Source organism: Puma concolor, chromosome D3 (genome assembly GCF_028749965.1).
Source record: "Puma concolor isolate L17-30 chromosome D3, mPumCon1.1.hap2, whole genome shotgun sequence".
Taxonomy (NCBI): Eukaryota; Metazoa; Chordata; class Mammalia; order Carnivora; family Felidae; genus Puma; species Puma concolor.
In genome coordinates, this window is record NC_141678.1 from 8,294,669 (window position 1) to 8,314,619 (window position 19,951).

At 44.8% G+C, this 19,951-nt stretch overlaps 2 protein-coding genes across 15 annotated transcripts in view; one reads left to right on the plus strand and one right to left on the minus strand.

Moving 5' to 3' along the window:
* Positions 1-9,094, minus strand: part of P2RX7 (purinergic receptor P2X 7) — a 48,937-nt gene extending 39,843 nt beyond the window's left edge. For 2 of the 5 annotated variants that reach the window (XM_086681645.1, XM_086681644.1), the window contains exon 1: positions 8,787-8,888. Coding sequence is in view for 2 of the 5 variants with exons in the window: in XM_086681643.1 (XP_086537769.1) it covers positions 8,787-8,911 (125 nt within the window). In the remaining 3 variants the exon portion in view is untranslated. Of the gene's footprint in view, positions 1-8,786 lie in introns of all 5 variants that reach the window. The other 3 variants (XM_086681643.1, XM_025933344.2, XM_086681646.1) reach the window with 3 other exon arrangements.
* Positions 1-19,951, plus strand: part of IFT81 (intraflagellar transport 81) — a 217,634-nt gene that overhangs the window by 69,532 nt on the left and 128,151 nt on the right. The window lies entirely within an intron of this gene.

Consider the following 19,951-nt stretch of genomic DNA (forward strand, 5'->3'; position numbering starts at 1 on the left):
ATCCAGAAACATTCCTTAACATCCTTTCCCTCATTACCCCTCAACCATTCAATTGTCAAATCCTGTTGTTTTATCCTCCTCATGTTATTCATTTACTTCTGTCCTCTGCCCCTGTCACCTCCTCAGTCCAGGTCACCATCTGCTCTCACCTGGACTGCCCTGTAGCCTCCTGACTGGTCTCGCTGTCTCCATTTGTGCTCCTGTCTCCTCCATTCCTCCATTATTTAGTAAAAGCTTGCACGCTGGAGTGAGAAGCTTGGGTTTGATCTTAGCTCTACCACTTACCAGCTACATGATCATGTGTAAGTTACTTAACCTTTCTGGGTCATTGTTTCTTCTTCTGTAATAAGGAGATGTTAGTATTATATTGGGCAGGGTATCTGGTTCTAAACAGAATCCACTCTGCTGAGTTTGATAGGAAATACGGTTTAGAAAAGGCAATCCAAATGGCTGAAATTTTTCATAATGAAATGTTGGTGGCAGGGTGGGGAAGACTCTTCATGCTTTCTCCGTATCCTCAGGATGAAGTTCAAGGCTGTTCATAACATGATCCTTGCTGGCTTCTCCAGTCCCACCTTTGCCTCCTCTTCTTGGCATCTTGTGTGTTGGCCAGTTGACGCATGCTGCTCTGTGAGTAATCCATATATTCGGGTCCTTTCTCTTTTCAGTGCTATGCTAAAAACCCAGGAGGGCTGGGAGGTGCTTGCCCTGGGTGGGGGCCTGGGCTGGAGTGTTGGTCTCCAGAAGCCCGTGGGTGTGTGACAGCTGGTCCACAGAGAAGCCTTGGCCTCTAGGGCAAAATGAGAAAAACAGGACAACGAGGCAGGGCCTTCATAAAGCTAATTTATTCATTTGAAAGCACCTTTTTTTTTTTTTTTGTAGACTGTGTGCTTCCAGCTCTTTTAATGTTTTAGTTTAGACATTAATGGAGGGCTGCCAATAGATGGTAGTAGTTGTTTGCTTGCTCAACATCATTACCAATGCTTAGTTGCCAAGCTTGCCTTCTTGGTCTTCCTCCTGTCAGTACAAGGCGTCATCGGCCACCAGAGAACCCAGAGTCATCTTCCACCTCCTAGCAATCTGTCAGTTCTGCCTCCAAAACGTATCCCTGCTTTGCCCACTTTGGTCCACCTGCGCCGCCCCGTTCTCATCCAGGTCGCCATCTCTCTCATCTGGGTGACTCTGGTGGCTTTCTCACTGCCCTCCCCTTGTCACTCCTGCCCTCTACAGTCTACCTTCTGCACAGAGGCCTGAGAACACTTTTAGACACAGGCATCAAATGGTTTCACTCCCCTCTGTAAAAGTTTTTAGTGGCTTCCCAGGGCCCTGAGAAACAAGTTCCAAATCTCTCTGCGCTCAGCCCCTGCTCCTCCCTCCTCTTTCACCAGGTTCTGGCTTTCACCAGGTCGTTCTGGCTGTTCCTCTTTTTTTTTTTTTTTTTTTTTTTTTTTTTTTTTTTGCTTTCAGATATGTGGATCAGGTGGCTGGATTCTCCTCCTCCCAGAGCTGTTTCCTCCTGAAGTGGGTCTTCTCTGGACCCCCCTTCTCTATCACATCACACAGCGGGGTCCAGAGTGGGATGAGAATGTGGCAAATCTCTTCCTGTTTCTGTTGCCCTCAAGTGGCAGGGGCCAGAGGGGCTGTGCATGGGCTGGACCTGCCCCTCCCCTGCCCCCCGTGTCTCCTCCCACCTCTATGGTAGACTCCCTTCCACTCAGTTGGAACAGGCCCAGCCTCAAAGGTGTGTGGCAACCGTTCCATGTAACAGGCAGCCAGCCAGGAGCTACATTTTAACAGCCACAAACTAGCACAACAGCACTGTCTCCATGGTGACAGACAGCCCAAGGCTGTGCAGGACAATATTGCGCTCTCTGATAGCCTAAGTAGAGGTTGTGGGTGAGGGAGAAGAAGCAGTTTGAATGGAGTCTGTTTTCCTGTTTTTCTCTCAATCTTCTCTAGTCTTCTGTATCACTGGAGAAGCTTCTGAGAGGACTAGTCTCCAGGGAAGAGGGAAATCTTCCCGAGAAAATGCAAATCTCTTTTACTTCTCTGCTTAAAATCCTCCCATGGCTTCTCAACTCACTCAGAATAAAATCCAAAGAACTCAGAGTGGCCTCCAAGGCCCTGAATGATCTGCCCTTCCAGCCCCATCCATGTTACCTCGCCAGTCCACGCACCACTTCTCGGTTCGCTAACTTGTTCACTCTGCTCCAGCCACCTGACCCCCTTGCTTTTCCTTGAACACCCTATCAAATCTCTACCTCAGGGCCTTTGGACTTACTGTACCCTCCCACCAGAAACACTCTTCTAGATACGTCATGGTTTGTCCCTCTCTTTGTGCAGATCTAACCTAAATGCCTCTATCACACACATGCTCACATTTGCCCATCTTCGTTGTCTGTCCTCTTCTCTGCTTTATTACTCTTCATAGATTTATCACCATCAGACATTTTATTATGTCTTTTTTGCTTTTTGGTATCATATCTTTCTCCTCCACTGGCATATAGCCCCATGAGTTGTAGGCACTTTGTCTCACTCACTGTTATAATCTCTAGAGCAACAGACAGTGCCCAACTCATAGTAGATAGTCTAAAATTTATTTGCCGGAATGAATGAGTAATGGAAAAGGACAAGCTAATGGGATCCTCATCCCAGCCTCCCTCCTTGTCCTGCACTCGCCCAGGCCAACCCAGAAAGACGAATCAAGGTGAAGAATAAAGAATGCTTGGCCAAGGATTCAGGAGGCCTAGTACTTGGGCTTTTGCACTCTGCCAGGTAAACACTTCAGTAGTGTGGTTTCTGGGTTAAGAGCATTGCATTGGTTTTGGATTTGAATCCCTTTTGAAACCCACTCTCTACCTGGATGATCTTTCAGAAATTAACTCCATCTTTCATAGCTTCCCTTTCCTTATCTGTGCAATAATGAAAAGAATACCTGCATGTCATGAGATGATACGAATAAAGCCAGCAGTGTAAGGAAGTTATTTTTATTGTCATTCAGGTTTTTTGGTATCAGTTTCCTGGGAGTATAATCATCATTATCCCATTCTTCCCATGCCAGAATCATGGGTTAGAAAATCCTGTGGAATTCTAGGAGCTGATTCTCAGAGGAAATTTCTGTCGAGAATCCCGAGGTCCCTGCCGTGGCAATAACCTGGGGCAGAGTCTCCACAGCCCAGGCGCGGGGCTGAGACAAGCCAGGGATAAAGCAGTAGACTTCAGAAGTCTCTGAAATTTCTGGCTTTTGGAAAAACCTTGTAATGAATGTTTATTTTTTTCTTTGCCCCATCCCCCCCTTTCTTTTCCCATTTCTTCTGGGAACGGTATTCTTCTTTCCTAAGGTAAAGTCACTGGATGTGGTTTATTCAGCCCTGCCACTCTCATTCAGCCCTGCCACTCTCTCCCTACTTCCTGCCACAGGAATGAGCACATGACCCAGGATTGGCCAATCAGGTGACACCATGCCTCTAGCCACAAGGCTAGGTTCAGGAGTGGATATGTAACTGAAGCCCTACCAATCAGAGACTTTCCTGGGACTTTCATGCCAGAGCTATCAGGAAAGACTTGCTTGCCCCTCTGGAGTTGCTGAGGATGTGAGTATGGCATCTTGCTACATAGAGAGCCTATTCAAGAACAAAGCCAAATGGAGTCATGATGAGAAAGCCAGCCCTGATGACATAGTTTGAGCTTTTAGAACCATCCATGTCTGAGAGCAGTCCCATCTCTTCCACTGTGTGATGTGGTGGCTTACCTGAGTTAGGTCTCTGTCACTTATTATCCAAACAATTCTGACTAACACAGGCCTACTTAGCATCCTGTCTACACACTCCTGCAACCCAGGAGCTGGGGCCATTTGACCCTGCCTGTAGCTGCAGCCCCTGCCTTTGATTCCAATCTGAACTTGGTTTTTTTTTTTTTTTTTTAATTTTTTTTTTCAACGTTTTTTTTAATTTATTTTTGGGACAGAGAGAGACAGAGCATGAACGGGGGAGGGGCAGAGAGAGAGGGAGACACAGAATCGGAAACAGGCTCCAGGCTCTGAGCCATCAGCCCAGAGCCCGACACGGGGCTCGAACTCACGGACCGCGAGATCGTGACCTGGCTGAAGTCGGACGCTTAACCGACTGCGCCACCCAGGCGCCCCTGAACTTGGTTTTGAGGGACTAAGAGAAGCTAACCAGTCTTATTTCTTTTATTGACAGCCCCTGCCTTGTACCCCAGTCTCAATAACTGAAGCCCCATCTTACTTCATTATCCTGGCTCTTTGCCTTTTCAACCCTAGTAAGGGCAGACTCTGAACCTGGAACTCCACAGCTAGAGCCCACGACCTGCTGCTGTATGTCTTGAGTATTACGTGAGCCTGTCAGGATTTCCCCCTGTGGTTCATACCAGTCCCATTTGATGTAAATGGTCAAATTGAGGCCTGACAGTAAAACTTAAGGCAGGATTTCCTAAGCTGTTGTCCATGGGACTCCATTCAGTGGAATATAAATAGGTATTCCATTAACATAGAGTAAAAAAACAAAGCTGGCAATATTTTTTCTTTAATTTTATATTTTAAAATATAAAAAATGGAGTAGCATTTTACATAGGGGTTACCTTCTAAAGTCAGTGCTCAAGGTAAAAATCATATCCTGTCAAAATTGCCTTTGGTTAGGGGCACCTGGATGACTCAGTTGGTTGAGTGTCTGACTGCGGCTCAGGTCATGATCTCACAGTTTGTGAGTTCAAGCCCTGCATCGGGCTCTGTGTTGACAGCTCAGAGCCTGGAGCCTGCTTCGGATTCTGTGTCTCCCCCTTTCTCTCTCCCCCTCCCCTGCTTGCCCTCTGTCTCTCTCTCTCACACAAATAAATAAACATTAAAAAAAAATTTTTTTTAATTGCCTTTGGTTAAACCTTTGACTTGTCCACAAAGCATAGCAAACAGACCTTCTATCTTCCAACAAGTCCATCAGAGTCCCTTTTTCCTCTGACTCTGGAACAAGTTACTGTTTTTCCAGTTTTGCTCCAGGTGAAGGTGAAAGATGTGGCTTATTTTCGGGGACATGTTGGGTGGGGAGTATGGATTGAGATTCACAGGCAGGGTGCAAGGCAGTCACTCTGTGAGAAGTGTGAGGGAACAGAGACTGACTGAAGGATCCCCAACTCAAGTACCCCCCTCATGCTTAGTCTGGGGCACCCAATCACTGAGTCATCGCACTGTTTAAACTGTGCTGTCTCTCCAGGCTCCCATGGAACATGTGTAACTGAATCTGAGAGACTTAAATGCATGTAAGGTAAGATTCCCCCATAGGAGAGAAAAATATTTATCATTATAAGGCATTCTCATAGCAATCTGTTCTTATGTATACAATAATTTGCTTTTAAGAAATTGTGTGCCAGGAATACCAGGAAATCACGTCACCTGTTACATGGAATTGTGACACACGATCTACCTGTTGGTGCATAAAGGAGCATTTACTAACTCTGCCCTTCATCATCAGTTCTATGATACCTGGCTTAAGTAATGAGCCTTATTTTAGAATGTACTATATATGTTTATTATTCAGTATTTGTTGTGTAATAAACGTATGAATCAAATCATGATAATCCTAATAATATTAATAAGAATTAATACTTGGTAAGGGGTTGCCATACACCAGGTATTTCTCAAGCAACTTTGTATTTAGTAACTCATTTAATTCTTATGACAAACTTTGTCCTCATTTTACAGATGAGGAAACCAAGGTTTAAAGAGGCAAAGGATTTTTTAAAAAAACTTTTTGATGTTTATTTATTTTGAGAGAGAAAAGAGAGCGAGCAAGCATGAGCGGGGGGGGGGGGGGTGTGGAGAGAGAAGGGGGACAGAGGATCCAAAGCAGGCTCTGCACTAACAGCCCAATGTGGGCTCACGAAACATGAGATTATGACCTGAGCTGAAGTTGGATGCTTAATCGACTGAGCCACCTATTGACCCTGAAGTGAAAGATTATTGAATCCACATTTCCAGACCTCAAATCCCAGGCATGGGCATGGTTACTTTGGTAGTCAAAGGAGAGAATGTATATGAAAATAGACTCTTGTTTTAGTCAAGTATAATTAACATAGTATTGTATTCATTTCGGGTGTACAATATGATTCGACAATTCTATACCTTTCCCAGTATTCATCAGGATAAGTGTACTCAATCTCCTTTATCTATTTCACCCATCCCTCCCACCCGCCTCCCCTCTGGCAACCACCAGTTTGTTGTCTGTATTTAAGTCTGTTTGTTTGCATCCCCTTTTTCTTTGTTTGTTTATTTGTTTTGTTTCTTAAATTACACATATGAATGAAATCATATGGTATTTGTCTTGACTGATTTATTTCTTAGCATTATACTCTCTAGCTCTGTCCATTGCAAATGGAAAGCTTTCATTCATTTTATGGCTGTGTAATAGTCCATTGTATATATATACCACATCTTCTTTATCCACTCATCTATCAATGGACACTTGGGTTGCTTCCATATCTTGGCTACTGTAAATAATGCTGCTATAAACGTAAGAGTGCATATATCTTTTCAAGTTAGAATTTTCATTTCCTTTGGGTAAACACCCAGTAGTGGAATTATTGGATCTTGTGGTAATTCTATTTTTTAAGTTTATTTATTTATTTTGAGAGAGAGAGATTACATGAGCAAGGGAGGGGCAGAGAGAGAGAGAGAACCCCAAGCAGGCTTTGAAGCTCAATGTGGGGCTGGAACTCATGAACTGTGAGATCATGACCTGAGTGGAAATCAAGAGTCAGATGCTTAACTGATTGAGCCTCACAGGTGCCCCTGTGATAATTCTATTTTTAAGTCAAAAAGATTATTTTTTTTTATTTTTATTTTTTTTATTTTTTTTTTCAGCGTTTATTTTTATTTTTGGGACAGAGAGAGACAGAGCATGAACGGGGGAGGGGCAGAGAGAGAGGGAGACACAGAATCGGAAACAGGCTCCAGGCTCTGAGCCATCAGCCCAGAGCCTGACGCGGGGCTCGAACTCCCGGACCGCGAGATCGTGACCTGGCTGAAGTCGGACGCTTAACCGACTACGCCACCCAGGCGCCCCAAGATTATTTTTTTTTAAATAGCTGCTATTTGTGGAGCTCTTACCCTATGCCAGACATCGATAAGCACTTGTCATGCCTTTTCTTGTTTAATTATGATAACTCTATGAGCAGATGCAGAAAGGGAGGCTCAGAGAGGTTAAGTGACCTGGCCAAGGAAATTTACCCAGGATTATAAAATAATTGCTCTAACCCTTAGCCAGTAAACTACACTGCCTGCCTATAGAGATGCAAGTTTTCATTATTATCATCACAAAGAGCAATGGGGCATTAGCCTTTAGGTAACCCTGAATCAAAACCACAGTGAGAACCACTCACAGCTCACTAGGATGCCCATGACCAAAAAAACAGACAAGAACAAGTGTTTGTTGAGGATGTGGAGGAATGGGACACACACTGCTGGTGGGAACATGAAATGGTGCAGCCGCTTTGAAAACAGGTGGGTGGTTCCTCAAAAGGTCAAAAGTAGAGTTACTAAATGATCTTTCAGTTTCACTAGTAAGTACACCAGAAAACTGAAAACATGTTCATGCAAACACATGTACACTGGTATTCATAGCACCATTATTCATAATAGCCCCAAACTGGAAACAACCCAAATGTCCACCAAAAGAAAACAGTCTATCCATACAATGGAATATTACTTGGCCATCAAAAGGAATGAAATAGAGATACATTTTCCAACATGAATACACCTTGAAAACATGATGCAGGGGCACCTGGGTGGCTCAGTCAGTTAAGCACCTGACTCTTGATTTTGGCTTAGGTCATAATCTCACCATTTGGGAGTTCCAGCCCCACATTAGGCTCTGTGCTGGCAATGCAGAGCCCGTTTGGGGTTCTCTCTCTGCCCCTCCCCCCGCTCGTGCTGTCTCTGTCAAAATAAATAAATAAACTTAAACAAACAAAAAGAAAACATAATGCAGAGTGAAAGAAGCCAGACACAAAGGACCGCATACTGCCTGATTCCATTTATATGAAATGTGCAGAACAGGCAAATCCTAGAGACAGAGGGTAGATCAGTGGGTCACCAGAGCTACAGGTGAGCAGAAGGGTTTGGAGTGATGGCTAAGGGATGTGGAGTTGCTTTTGGAGGTGATGAAAATCTGAAATGGATTGTGGTGATGGTTGCACAACTCTGAATATACTGAAAACTGCTAAATTGTACACTTCAAACGAGAGAGTTGTATAGTGTGTGAATTATATCTCAGTAAACTTAAAAACCAAAACCAAAACCAAAAATGAGCAAGGGGGGCCTTTCTGCCACTGAAGAGGACCTGGTTACATTGACAAGTCTGGTCCTATTCCTCCCCTAAGCAGTGATGACTCAGACAGATGCCAGCATTATCACCAGGCGTGCCCCGAATCCTTGTTTCCTCCCTAGGAATCCAGGGTGTTGCCCTGTTTCCCACTTTTCCCGGGCATACCTTGCCCAGCTAACCCTGGCAGGCCTGGGGTAGAACCTTGAGTATGGCTTTGCCTCTTGTGGCTTCTTTCTGCAGCAGCCTGGCACTGTTTCCCACACACCCCCCTCCAACCACCTGCCTCTCCCACCCCAACACCCACTCCCACCTCCAGCCCCAGCTTGCTATCAGAAAAAAGTCTCAGATTTAAAACCACGTGGAATTCAGGCTGTGTACCAAAAGCTGCACCTTGAGGTTTCTTGTGCTGTCAACCCCTGCAGACATCTGGGGTCATCCCCACACCCCACTTACCTAACGTAGGAAAAGACGATCATGTGGAAGATCCACTTAATGGTGCCATAATTCATGCTCTGGATCCGGGTGACTTTGTTTGTCTCATACTGGAAAACATCATTCCAGCTGCAGCAGGCTGCCATGGCAAGAGATTCACTGTCCACAAGGGTCTGGACCAGGGCTCAGCCTTCCCAGACCAGCCACAGCAAGCCCACCAGTAAGAGGAAAATGAAACATCCTGATTCTTAGCAGGAGCCTTTAAGTTTGAGTTCCTCCAATGACGGCAGAGTGGGGGCGGGTCCTGGCAGCTGCCCCAGATGTGGCCGGGGATAAACAAGAGAAGCGAAGTCCTACAGGCCTGGCTGGCAGATAACCCTGCCCCGGCCGGCCTCCCCCAGATGCCTGCACAAAGATGGTGTTCAAAGGAAGGGCATTTTTAGAATTCTGCTTTATCCCCTTTTTTCTTTGACTTTTTTGGACTCATTTCAGTTAGGGGAAAGGGGCAGCCTTTCAAATGTCAGGAGACCCAGTGTTTCCATTGTGACTTAATAAAGGGGCCTAGATCTTTCTACTGTCTCAAGGCCCACTCAGAGACTGACTAATTCATTTCTACAACCCTTTGTTCAACCCCAGATGTCTGTGAACACTGGGTGAATGAAGATCTTCCTCTCCTCCCTCTCACACATCCTCCACAGCACTCTGGTCTGTAGATGGGGGTGGTGGGTGGGAGGGGGGCATCAGATCTGCTGGGGCTGGGAGGGGAAGAGGGCTTTATTTCTATACTGGATATTTCCTGCGTGACCCTCTAGATCCACTCTCTGCCCTCTTCTGTGCCCCCTGAGTTACACGTGTGATGTAGGCCAGTCAGCCTAAGACCATCAGAAACAAACTTACCATTCAACAAAACTAGGTTTACTGACTCATTCCATGAGAAAAAGCTCATGCCAGAGGATCTAGGGGCATCATTAAAGGGACAGAGCTATCATAGGATTATGGGGAATGGTGGGGTTTAGATTAAATTTAAATGAAAACAGATTTTGATAGAGTCAGAGCAAAGCAGGTTTGTATACAACGGTCATCTTTAGATCTGGATTGCAAAGTGGACCCAGGGCCCTGCTTCCTTGGAAGCAATAAAGCTAAGATGGATGTTGAATGTTGTGTCTAGAAACCCTTTATCTGAAGCTTTGTACCTGAGATGCAATTTGAGGCTGCTTCTCTTTGGCAAGGTTGTGATTTAGATCCTCCAGGCAAAAGTGGAGTATTTCGTTCTTATTGATGGAATTCCCAATAGCAAATTTTCTGATAGTTTATTATTTTAGAGGATGATATTTCTCAGTAAGAAAGCAACAATCACTCAAAAAAATGGGAGTGGGGGTGCTACAATACACCTAACATACCCTTCAAAACTCTCAAGGTCATCAAAAACAATGAAAACCCTAATAAATTGTCACAACCAAGAGGAGGCTAAGGAGACATGACAACTAAATGTAATGTGATAACCTAGATAGGATCCTAAAACAGAAAAGGAACACCATTTAAAAACTAAAGAAATGTGAATAAAATATGAAGTTTAGTTAATATTGATATATCAATATTGATTAATTATAAAAATGTACCATACTAATGTAGGATGTTAATAATCAAGGAAACCGGGTATAGGATATATGGAAAAGCTGTGTATTATCTTTGTGATTTTTCTGCAAACTTAAAACTGTTGTAAAAGTCGTAGATTCTAAGTCTAAAGTTTTTTTTGGCCAGCAAAAGAGCAGATGAGGATTAAAGCGAGAGATGGCTAATGTACGAGAAAAGACAAAAGCCCTGATTAAGGGTCCTTGCCCTGTATCCATTCATGCCAGAAGGTTTACAAACGTGATGGGCATGTACAAAGAGATAAAGAAACTAAGAACATTAACTTGGGGACGTGAGGGAAAAGGGGGGTTTTGAAGATATACAGTGTTTGGGGTTTGGGTCAATATAACACAAAATCCGGGCATCAGGCAGTCGGGAGGAAGGTTGTTTACCTCGGACGTGAGGCAGCACCTCTGTTTACCTTAGCCAGCCTAGGGGATGAGACAGATGGGGGAATAACCTCAGGGTTAATAAGGCACCTTTTCCTTTGTTAACCATCTCCACTCTGGGCTGCTTTGCCTGCAGCACAGTGGTCCATAGTCCAATTCACCAATTTACCTAACCTGGTCCTATTCTCCTGTGAAAGCAGATTTTCTGCTATAGTACTAAATTGGGGTGCTTCCACCCTGAACATCTAATCTTGTTTATTTCATATACCTATATATTGGGCACCTTTGCACCGTTTCTATTTCAGACCTTTGCCTCTCCCTCTCTATTTTGGGGTGCCTTTGCACCTCCCTATTTCTGGCACCTTTGCGCCTCCCTTTTCTTGGGGTGCCCTATTCTTGGGGTGCCAATCTGGTTTACCCAAACTTGGGTGTGAGCATGTTATGACTTTGTATTTCTTTATGCCTTGTTAACCCATTGATGTAAGCCTGGGGGATTCCTAAGCTTATCCCCCACAGTAAAATGAAAGTTTATCTTTAAAACAAAAAAGATTGGGGGTGGTGGTATTATCACTTTACAGGTACAGTGAAATACTGTTTGGTGTTATTTTTGCAGCTGACTTTACTCATTACTGCTCTTCCAGATTGCTAAGCGGCCAAGCCAGTTTTTACTTTTCCAGTCTGAGCTAAATTTTACTTTCTTACTCATGTGAGCTGCACCAGGGGCTACATTACCTCCTGGCTCTCAGTTCAGGAGACTGGAGAGCAGGAGAAAGGTGAGATTGAATGCAAATTTTCTCGACCCTTCTCAAAAGTGCTCGTGGCAGGGATCCTGGTCTTTCTGCTGAACTCAGACAATGATATCTCATGCTCTTCCTTCTCCGCTTCCTCAGCCCTCTGTCTGCTATTTCTCCCACCACCACTTCATGGGTACTGTTCTTTTTTTTTTTTTAATTTTTTTTTAACGTTTTATTTATTTTTGAGGCAGGGAGAGACAGAGCATGAACAGGGGAGGGTCAGAGAGAGGGAGACACAGAATCTGAAACAGGCTCCAGGCTCTGAGCTGTCAGCACAGAGCCCGATGCGGGGCTCGAACTCACAGACCGTGAGATCATGACCTAAGCCAAAGTCGGCCGCTTAACCGACTGAGCCACCCAGGCGCCCCTCATGGGTACTGTTCTTAATAAGCTTACTGATAAGTTATCAGTTGCCATATTTAGTGATATGTTTTGTTCCTTATTTCACCTCGCCTTTTGGACCAACACCATGTACCGCTCTCTACCTCTTGAGCAATTTATTCCCTTGATCTTCATGACTCCCTTGGGCCCTTTCTCCTAGTTTTTTGTCTTTGCCTCTATGTTCTTTGTCGTATCTTTCTAGGACTCTTCTCCTTTTATGTGTCAGTTCCAGCAAATTCTGCCTCAGCATTTTTTATATTTTTATCAGTCATGACAGGTGATGTTGCAATAACAAACAGCCCTCCCAAATCCCATGGCTTAAAAACGATGTCGTTTTATTTCTCATCCACAGTAAATATTCACCATGGGTCACCTGGGAGGCTCTGCTCATCGTAGTCACTCAGAAAACAAAACTAATGGAATAGCCACTATCTTGAACTCTTGAATTAGAAATCTGGCAGGTCTTAGAGTGGCATTTAAATGCTCTGATCTAGAAACGATGCATTCCATTTTGCCCCTAACTCACTGGTCAAAACTAGTCACTTGGCCCCAGGAACTTTGTCCCAGGGAATCAGGAAATGCAATCTCACCCAGAAACAGAAGAAGCAGAAATATTTGGTAAATTGCACTAATAACTTTTGTATCTTCTCCCTGGGAGATTTCATCCACACACATTCTTTTAGAATCACCAAATGCTAAAAGAAAAGGAGATGGAAAGAGGGGTATATGTGTATATCACGTGTTTAACTATGCATGGAATATAGCTGGAAATAAAACCTACTACTAATTTGGGGGACCAGTGCAGGGGGGTCCCTTATTCAAGATAAGGAACTTCAAGATGGCAACAGCAGAGCATTAGACCAAGCTCAGGTCTCTCTTAAGTATGGGTCCTTAATGGAACTGCACAGATCCCATGTCCATGAAGCTGGCTGTGTCTGGAGGGATATACAAGATGGTCTCTGGGGAGGGAATTGGAGGATTAGTTAGTGTTTGTCAAGAAACTTATTTCTTACCTTTCTATGAAGTTTTTCTACCATACTCATGCATTCTGTTTTAAAAATCTATATCTCCAGACCAAATCTGCCTTCTGAGCTCCACACTGGTACAATCTATGAACCCCCAGATCTAAAAATCCCATAGACACTTAAAATCATATCTTTAGAATGGCACACTTCCCCACAAAATAATAGTGCTTGTAAGGACTGATTAGAGGGAGATAGTGGAGACCGGATGTGGACCACTTTCCTTCTAAGCTCAGCTTGAGGGTTAAGGGTGCTTTTTAAAAAAAATTTTTTTTAATGTTTTTTTTTTTTATTTTTGAGAGAGAGAGACAGAGACAGAGAGTGAGCAGGGGAGGAGCAGAGAGAGGGAGACACAGAATGCAGAGCAGGCTCCAGGCTCTGAGCTGTCAGCACAGAGCCCGATGCAGGGCTCGGACTCATGAACTGTGAGATCATGACCCGACCTGAAGTCGGACGCTTAACTGACTGAGCCACCCAGGCACCCCAAGGGTGATTTTTAATGGGAAATGTAGCATCAAGAGGAGATTGGGGGAGAGAGGTAGTTAATATGGAAACATTTGAGCCATTCAAAGATGTTCAAAGTGGAGTGTCAAGAATGGTGGTCTCTCGGGGCGCCTGGGTGGCGCAGTCGGTTAAGCGTCTGACTTCAGCCAGGTCACGATCTCGCGGTCCGCGAGTTTGAGCCCCGCGTCAGGCTCTGGGCTGATGGCTCGGAGCCTGGAGCCTGTTTCCGATTCTGTGTCTCCCTCTCTCTCTGCCCCTCCCCCGTTCATGCTCTGTCTCTGTCTGTCCCATAAATAAATAAAAACGTTGAAAAAAAAAAAAAAAAAGAATGGTGGTCTCTGTTTCTTTGTGAAGTAGGAAGTTAAGTCTTGAATGGAATGGGGCTTGGGTGAATTTCTCTTAGTCAAGGGCGTGTGTGTGTGTGTGTGTGTGTGTGTGTGTGTGTGTGTTTCTGGTTACAAGTCAGAAAATCAAGTGACTTCCTTCAGCAGAAAAGGTAGTTTTTTGAGGAAACACTATCATCTTAACAAGTGCAGGAAACGTGGCCCAACGTGGTAAGAACTTACTAATAGACATGGAAACTAAAATGTCCTGCTCTGAGGTTGCACTTGCAGTTTGTCTGAAGCTGTGGGTCCTCTTTCTGCCTGCTTCTCTGTGTACCCACTGCATATCTCTCTAAGCACTGAACTTCTCTACTGCTCCGAGGGCATGTCACCAAACAAGGTCATCAAGGCAGCCACATCAGGTTGGCCACAGTTCCTGTCAAAGCCCAGACCTACAGCTTAATTCTGGAGTCCCAGAGGAGTGAATTTGATTGGTCTAGCTATTTATCTCTAGTCCAATCAGCTTAAGGTTGTGGGTGGGGTCACAGAACAAACATGGTGTCAGGGACCCATTGGGGAAGGGGGGGAGGAGGGGAGAAGGGGAAGGAAGGGAGCAGAGTGGGGGGAGGGAGGAAAGGCTGGGAGGAAAGAAAGGGAAGGAAAGGGAGAAAGAAATGTAGCTCTCAGGGAATACAGGCTCCTAGGCTGGGAGACTCAGGTTTACTGCTCTCAGGTGGGACGATGCAGTCTGTGCAGTTTCCCAAAGGTCCCTAGTGGGATTGAGCCCCAGATGCCTACAGCACGACCTGTTCTTGAATGCTTCTTATATTGACTGCCTTCCCTCCCTGTCCCATTTCCCCAGTGCCCTTCCTAACTTCACCTCCCAAATAAACTACTTGCGTCTGAATCCTTGTCTCAGGGTCCACTTTGGGGGAAACTCAGTCTTTTCCAACCTCCTATTGTTAAGGAGTCAGGAATGTATCCTGTTGTTAAGGCTGTTGTTAAGGAGTCAGGAATGTATCTATCCTGACAGCAATAGGTGGATTTGTAAGCAGAGTCGTAACACCTCACTTACACTTTAGTGAAAATCACTCTGGCTGCACAGTGGAACGCAGACAGAAGGGGCAAGAATGGAGGCAGGGAATCTGCCCAGGGAGAAGGTATAGTGACATGGAGGGGGTGCTGAGGATGGATCCCTAAAGGATCCAACACCGAGGGGACGAACAAGCATCAGGGAAGGAGAGGAAAACCAGAAGGGAGTGTATACCCGGAAACCAACGGACGAGCTGTTCACCAATAAGCCCGTGGCCACAGGGGGTAGCAAGAACAATATAAAGCAAGGGCACTAGTGAGGAAACTGACAGATAAATTAATGAAACAGGATAGAGTCAAGTATTGAACACAAAGATAGGTGAGTACTTAGCATATGACAAAAACGTTTAAAACCAAAGGAGAAAAATTACCCAAAATATGATCTCAGAGCCATTGGCTAGCCATTTAGAGGAGGTCGGTGGAGGTAGGAGGATGTGGTATTCTAACTTTTTATATTTCAAAAGATGTGTAACTGTTTGAAATGTGATAGAATGATAAAAAATGAGCACAACTCAGGGGCGCCTGGGTGGTTCAGTCAGTTAAGTGTCCGACTTTGGCTCAGGTCATGATCTCGAGGTCCATGAGTTCAAGCCCCGTGTCTGGCTCTGTGCTGACAGCTTGCTTGGAGCCTGGAGCCTGCTTCCAATTCTGTGTCTCCCTCTCTCTCTGTGCCCCCCCCCCCAAAATAAATAAACATTAGAAAAAATTTTAATGAGCAAAATCAGCTACACAAAGGGACATGCAAGTAACTTACTGTTCTGTTTGTGTTGTGTACATTTTGCATTTCAGTAGAGAATCCAAACAAAGATAACTGGATTCCTTTTGAAATAACTGACACCACACTGTCACCTGGCTGGTGTTTAGGTCCTCCTCCCACCAGACTCTGTGTTGGTGTCAATACCAGTGTGGATTTGCAGTAAAGATACTATGAAGGGAGCCTCTTATTCTCCTTCAGGAGTACAATGTTTGAGCCAAGATTCACTGTGGTTTCTTTCTTGGCAACTGGAGCCACTAAAAAAACAAAGCATATTGGGGCGCCTGGGTGGCTCAGTCAGTTAAGCATTCAACTTCGGCTCAGGTCATGATCTCACAGTTCATGGGTTCGAGCCCCGCTGCACGTTCTGGGCTTACTGTGCAGAGCCTGGAGCCTGCTTCAGATTCTGTTTCCTTCTCTTTCTGCCCTCCCCCACTCGCTGTCTCTCAAAAAATGAATAAACACTTAAAAAAATATTTTAAAAAAAGCATGTCAAATGATGCTTTTTTTCCTCTGTATTTCTCCATGGCAATTTCTCATGAACATGCCTTTCTGACCCTCTCTTCCTTCCCTCTCATTATCTAATTCAGAATTTTTGTAACAAGTTGATCAAGAGTCTACTGCTTAGGGATGTCACAGAGTTAGGAGAGATCCCAGTGCCCTGGTATTCAAAACAGGTTTTCTTTGAGTTACATTAAACCAGTGCTGCCTAAAAAGGTAGAAACTAACCATATATGGTCATTTACATTTAAAATAATTGGGGGGTGCCTGGATGGTTCAGTCAGTTAAGTGTCTGACCTCTGCTCAGGTCATGATCTCATGGTTCGGTTTGTGAGTTCAAGCCCCACATGGGGCTGTCTGCTGTCAGCACAAAGCCCACTTCAGATCCTCTGTCCCCCTGTTTCTCTGCCACTCCCCTACTCATACATGTGTGCTCTCTCTCTCTCTCTCTCTCCCTGCGTGAGGCTCTGTGCTCACAGCTTAGAGCCTGGAGCCTGCTTCAGATTCTGTGTCTCCCCCCCCCCACCCCTCCCCTGCTCATGCTGTCTCTCTTTGTCTCAAACAACAACAAAAAAAAAAACATTAAAAATTTTTTAAAAAATTAAATGAAATTTAAAATTCAGTTCTTCATTTGTACTCACCATATTTCAAGTGCTCAGTAGCTACATGTGGCTCATACTATATTGGACAGTGAAGATACAGAACATTTACACCATTGTAGAAAGTTCTTTTGGACAGTACTGCTGTCTGTGGGATAGAGGAAAAGGTGAGTATAGTTGCGGGTAACTGAGGATGGTGAGGGCAGGACCTAGTCAGATAGCATCCATTTTCTGTGGGAAATAAGAGGCAGATGTATCTGTGGAGAGAGAAGGAGAAGGCAGAGGGGTGGGAGGTTTGATGCGAGTGAAGAAGATTCAAAACAGTTGCTATGGTGAACAGGAGAAGAGAGCCAACAGGGAAAACCGGAATTCCAGGGTGGCAGTGAGAACTAAAAACCATGAATTGGTTATTGCAGCAGTCTACGTGACTGAGATTATAACAGGGGCCCGGCCCTTCCCACCTACAGGATCTGCCTCCCACCTCCACACCCAGGGACCCATCAGGCCTTGCCAAGTAGTTCAGATAGTTTTAGAATTTGTAAGCATTGGCATCTAGTACGTCTATTTTGGTCTTTTACATTTGTTCCTGAAACAGTGTGCATGGAGCTACATTTCTGCCCCTCTGCCCCCCTCAGTTACCCTTCCCTGGGGCTCCTGTCCCTTGCCATCCCCATGACACAGAGCAGAAAGCTTTTCTTTGTCTCCAACTCAGCCCGGGCACTGGGAATGATTGGTTCACTCCATTTATTTGGGTAAAATTGCTCTATCCTTCTCACGAATGCTGGATTTCCTTTAATCCCAGGATCTTCCCTTCCCTCCACTCCATCCAAACCCATAACACACACTTTCCTTGGGAACTTCAAAAATTGATTTCCTGACCAAGACATCTGGCCACTTCAGGTAATAACTAGGTCTTCTGCAACCCTAATCACAGAGGCTGGGGTTGGATGGGAAGAACTGGGAATTTCCTTCTAACGGTGGATGGTAGAGAGATGTCTGAGGTTTTAGAGGACCCACTGCTCTATCAGTCTTAGCAGAACAAATATGAAAATAGAATAGAAGGAAATTTACATTGATCCAGGCTGAGCTTTTGCTGGAAGTCTAGAATTATGTTAGTTAGGGTGCTTTTGTCTGAAGGTAACAGAATACCAGACACAGACTGGCTGAAATAGAAAAGAAAGTATTATCTCATATAGAGGCTACCCAGAGGGAAGGCAAAATATAGAAGGGGTTGATTTGGGGCTTGAAAACATCATCAGGGATCCAGGTTCTTTCCATCTCTCTGCACTGCTGCCCTTGTTGTTTCATCCTCAGAAAGAAAATCAATTCTTCTGTCTCTCTGATGGGAAAATCTTTCCTGGAGCCCCTTTCTCCTCACCTCACTCTACTCTCTAGTGCTGGAAGTGAGTCACACTCCTGATCCTCCCCTGGAAAGCAAGAGGAAATGACCATGACCAGCTTGGATCAATCATCTGGATTGGGGTGGATGTTGGGCAGTAGTCCACAATGTCTACTACTCCAGCACTGGCAAGAAAGTGGCTAAAATGAGGACCAGGGAATCTATGCTGGACTGTGAAGGAAGGAGGGTCCTGAGAGGGAAAAAGTAGAATAGTCAAAGGATTCTGGAGTTCAAAGAACTGCTAAGCCTGAAACAACTGAAAAAAAAAACAAAACAAAAAAAAAACAAAAAAAACCCCAGAGGATACAACTGGTGGCCAGAGAAATGTAAGACTAGTTCCAGGAGAAACTGACGTCCAGGACATGGTCAAAGGATGTGGTAGCTAAAATAGAGTGAAGGTGAAAATAATTGGAATGAGCAGGGAAAGAGCAGGGACAATGACCAGGAGGTTGACCATGTCTTGGGTCATCTTACAACCATTAAAGTCATCAATATGGTGGTAGGAACTGGGGTCAGGGGGAAGGATGAGCTAGATGCCAAAGTCTGCTAAGAATAAGGGTTGATTAATGAATTGACTGGTTGATTGGTAGACATCAGCAATGGAAAGGCATAGAAGGTGGTTCAGCCAGATGCTGTGAGCCTCTGAGTTTACTCAAGATGGGGGCTCATGGATCTGGGACTAGAGGCAGAGAGTATGGAGGACACCAGGAGAGTGGGAAAAGGATTAGCATCCTCTGGGGAGGGCTTTGAGGTCTCTCAGTGGGGAGCCAGGTTATACTTGGGGCAGGAAATAGAAAGGACTCTGTGTGCTGAGGTCATGACCTAAAAAAGAAAAGAGCATGCCCTCCACTCTTCTCTTTCCCCTTCTCACAGGCTGGAGTGAAACCTGGAGGTGAGCCATCTTTGGCCCAGAGTATCAGAAATCAGACTCTTCATCCACTTAGTTAATACAGAGGCAAGCCCAAAATAACTCTTTCCAAGATTCAATTAATCTCCAGAGTTTATCATTATCTGGGGGGTTAGCAGACACTTGATTGTCCACTCAAACTCTATTCTTTTTTTCTTTGTTAACAGTGTTCCCAGTTTTGTTCAGGTTTCAAACCCTCAGGAAAGAGAACTCTATCCCCAACTCAGGGGTATCATGTTAATCCCATTCTATCTGTAGGTGACTGCTTCAGGAATGGGTACAAAAGCCCATTATGGACACTGAAACATGACGGAAAGTTGGGATCTTCTTTTTTTTTTAATGTTTATTTATTTTGAGAGAGAGAGAGAGAGAGAGAGAGAGAGAGAGAATGAGCAAAGGAGAAGCAGAGAGAGAGAATCTCATGTAGGCTCTGTACTGACAGTGTGGAGCCTGACACAGGGCCCGAACTCACGAACTGTGAGATCACAACCTGAGCTGAAATCAAGAGTTGACACTTAACCAACTGAGCCACCCAGGCATCCCTTTTAGGAATCTTCTGAAGAAGGAGGTCATTCTTAAGAAAGAGATATGAGAAGAAATGGTCTTTCAAATGTGACATGCTCAGGACGGCAGAGCAAAACAACGGAAAGAACTTGGTTGAAGCCACTGGATTAACTTTTTTTTAAGTTTATTTATTTGTTTTGAGAGAGAGGAAGCACGAGTGAGGGAGAGGCAGAGAGAGAGGGAGAGAGAGATCATCCCAAACAGGCTCTGCATCATCAGCACAGAGTCCTATGTGAGGCTTGAACTCACAAACTGCAAAACCATGATCTGAGCCAAAGTCAGACACTTAATCGACTGAGCCACCCAGGTGCCCCAAGGGTTAACT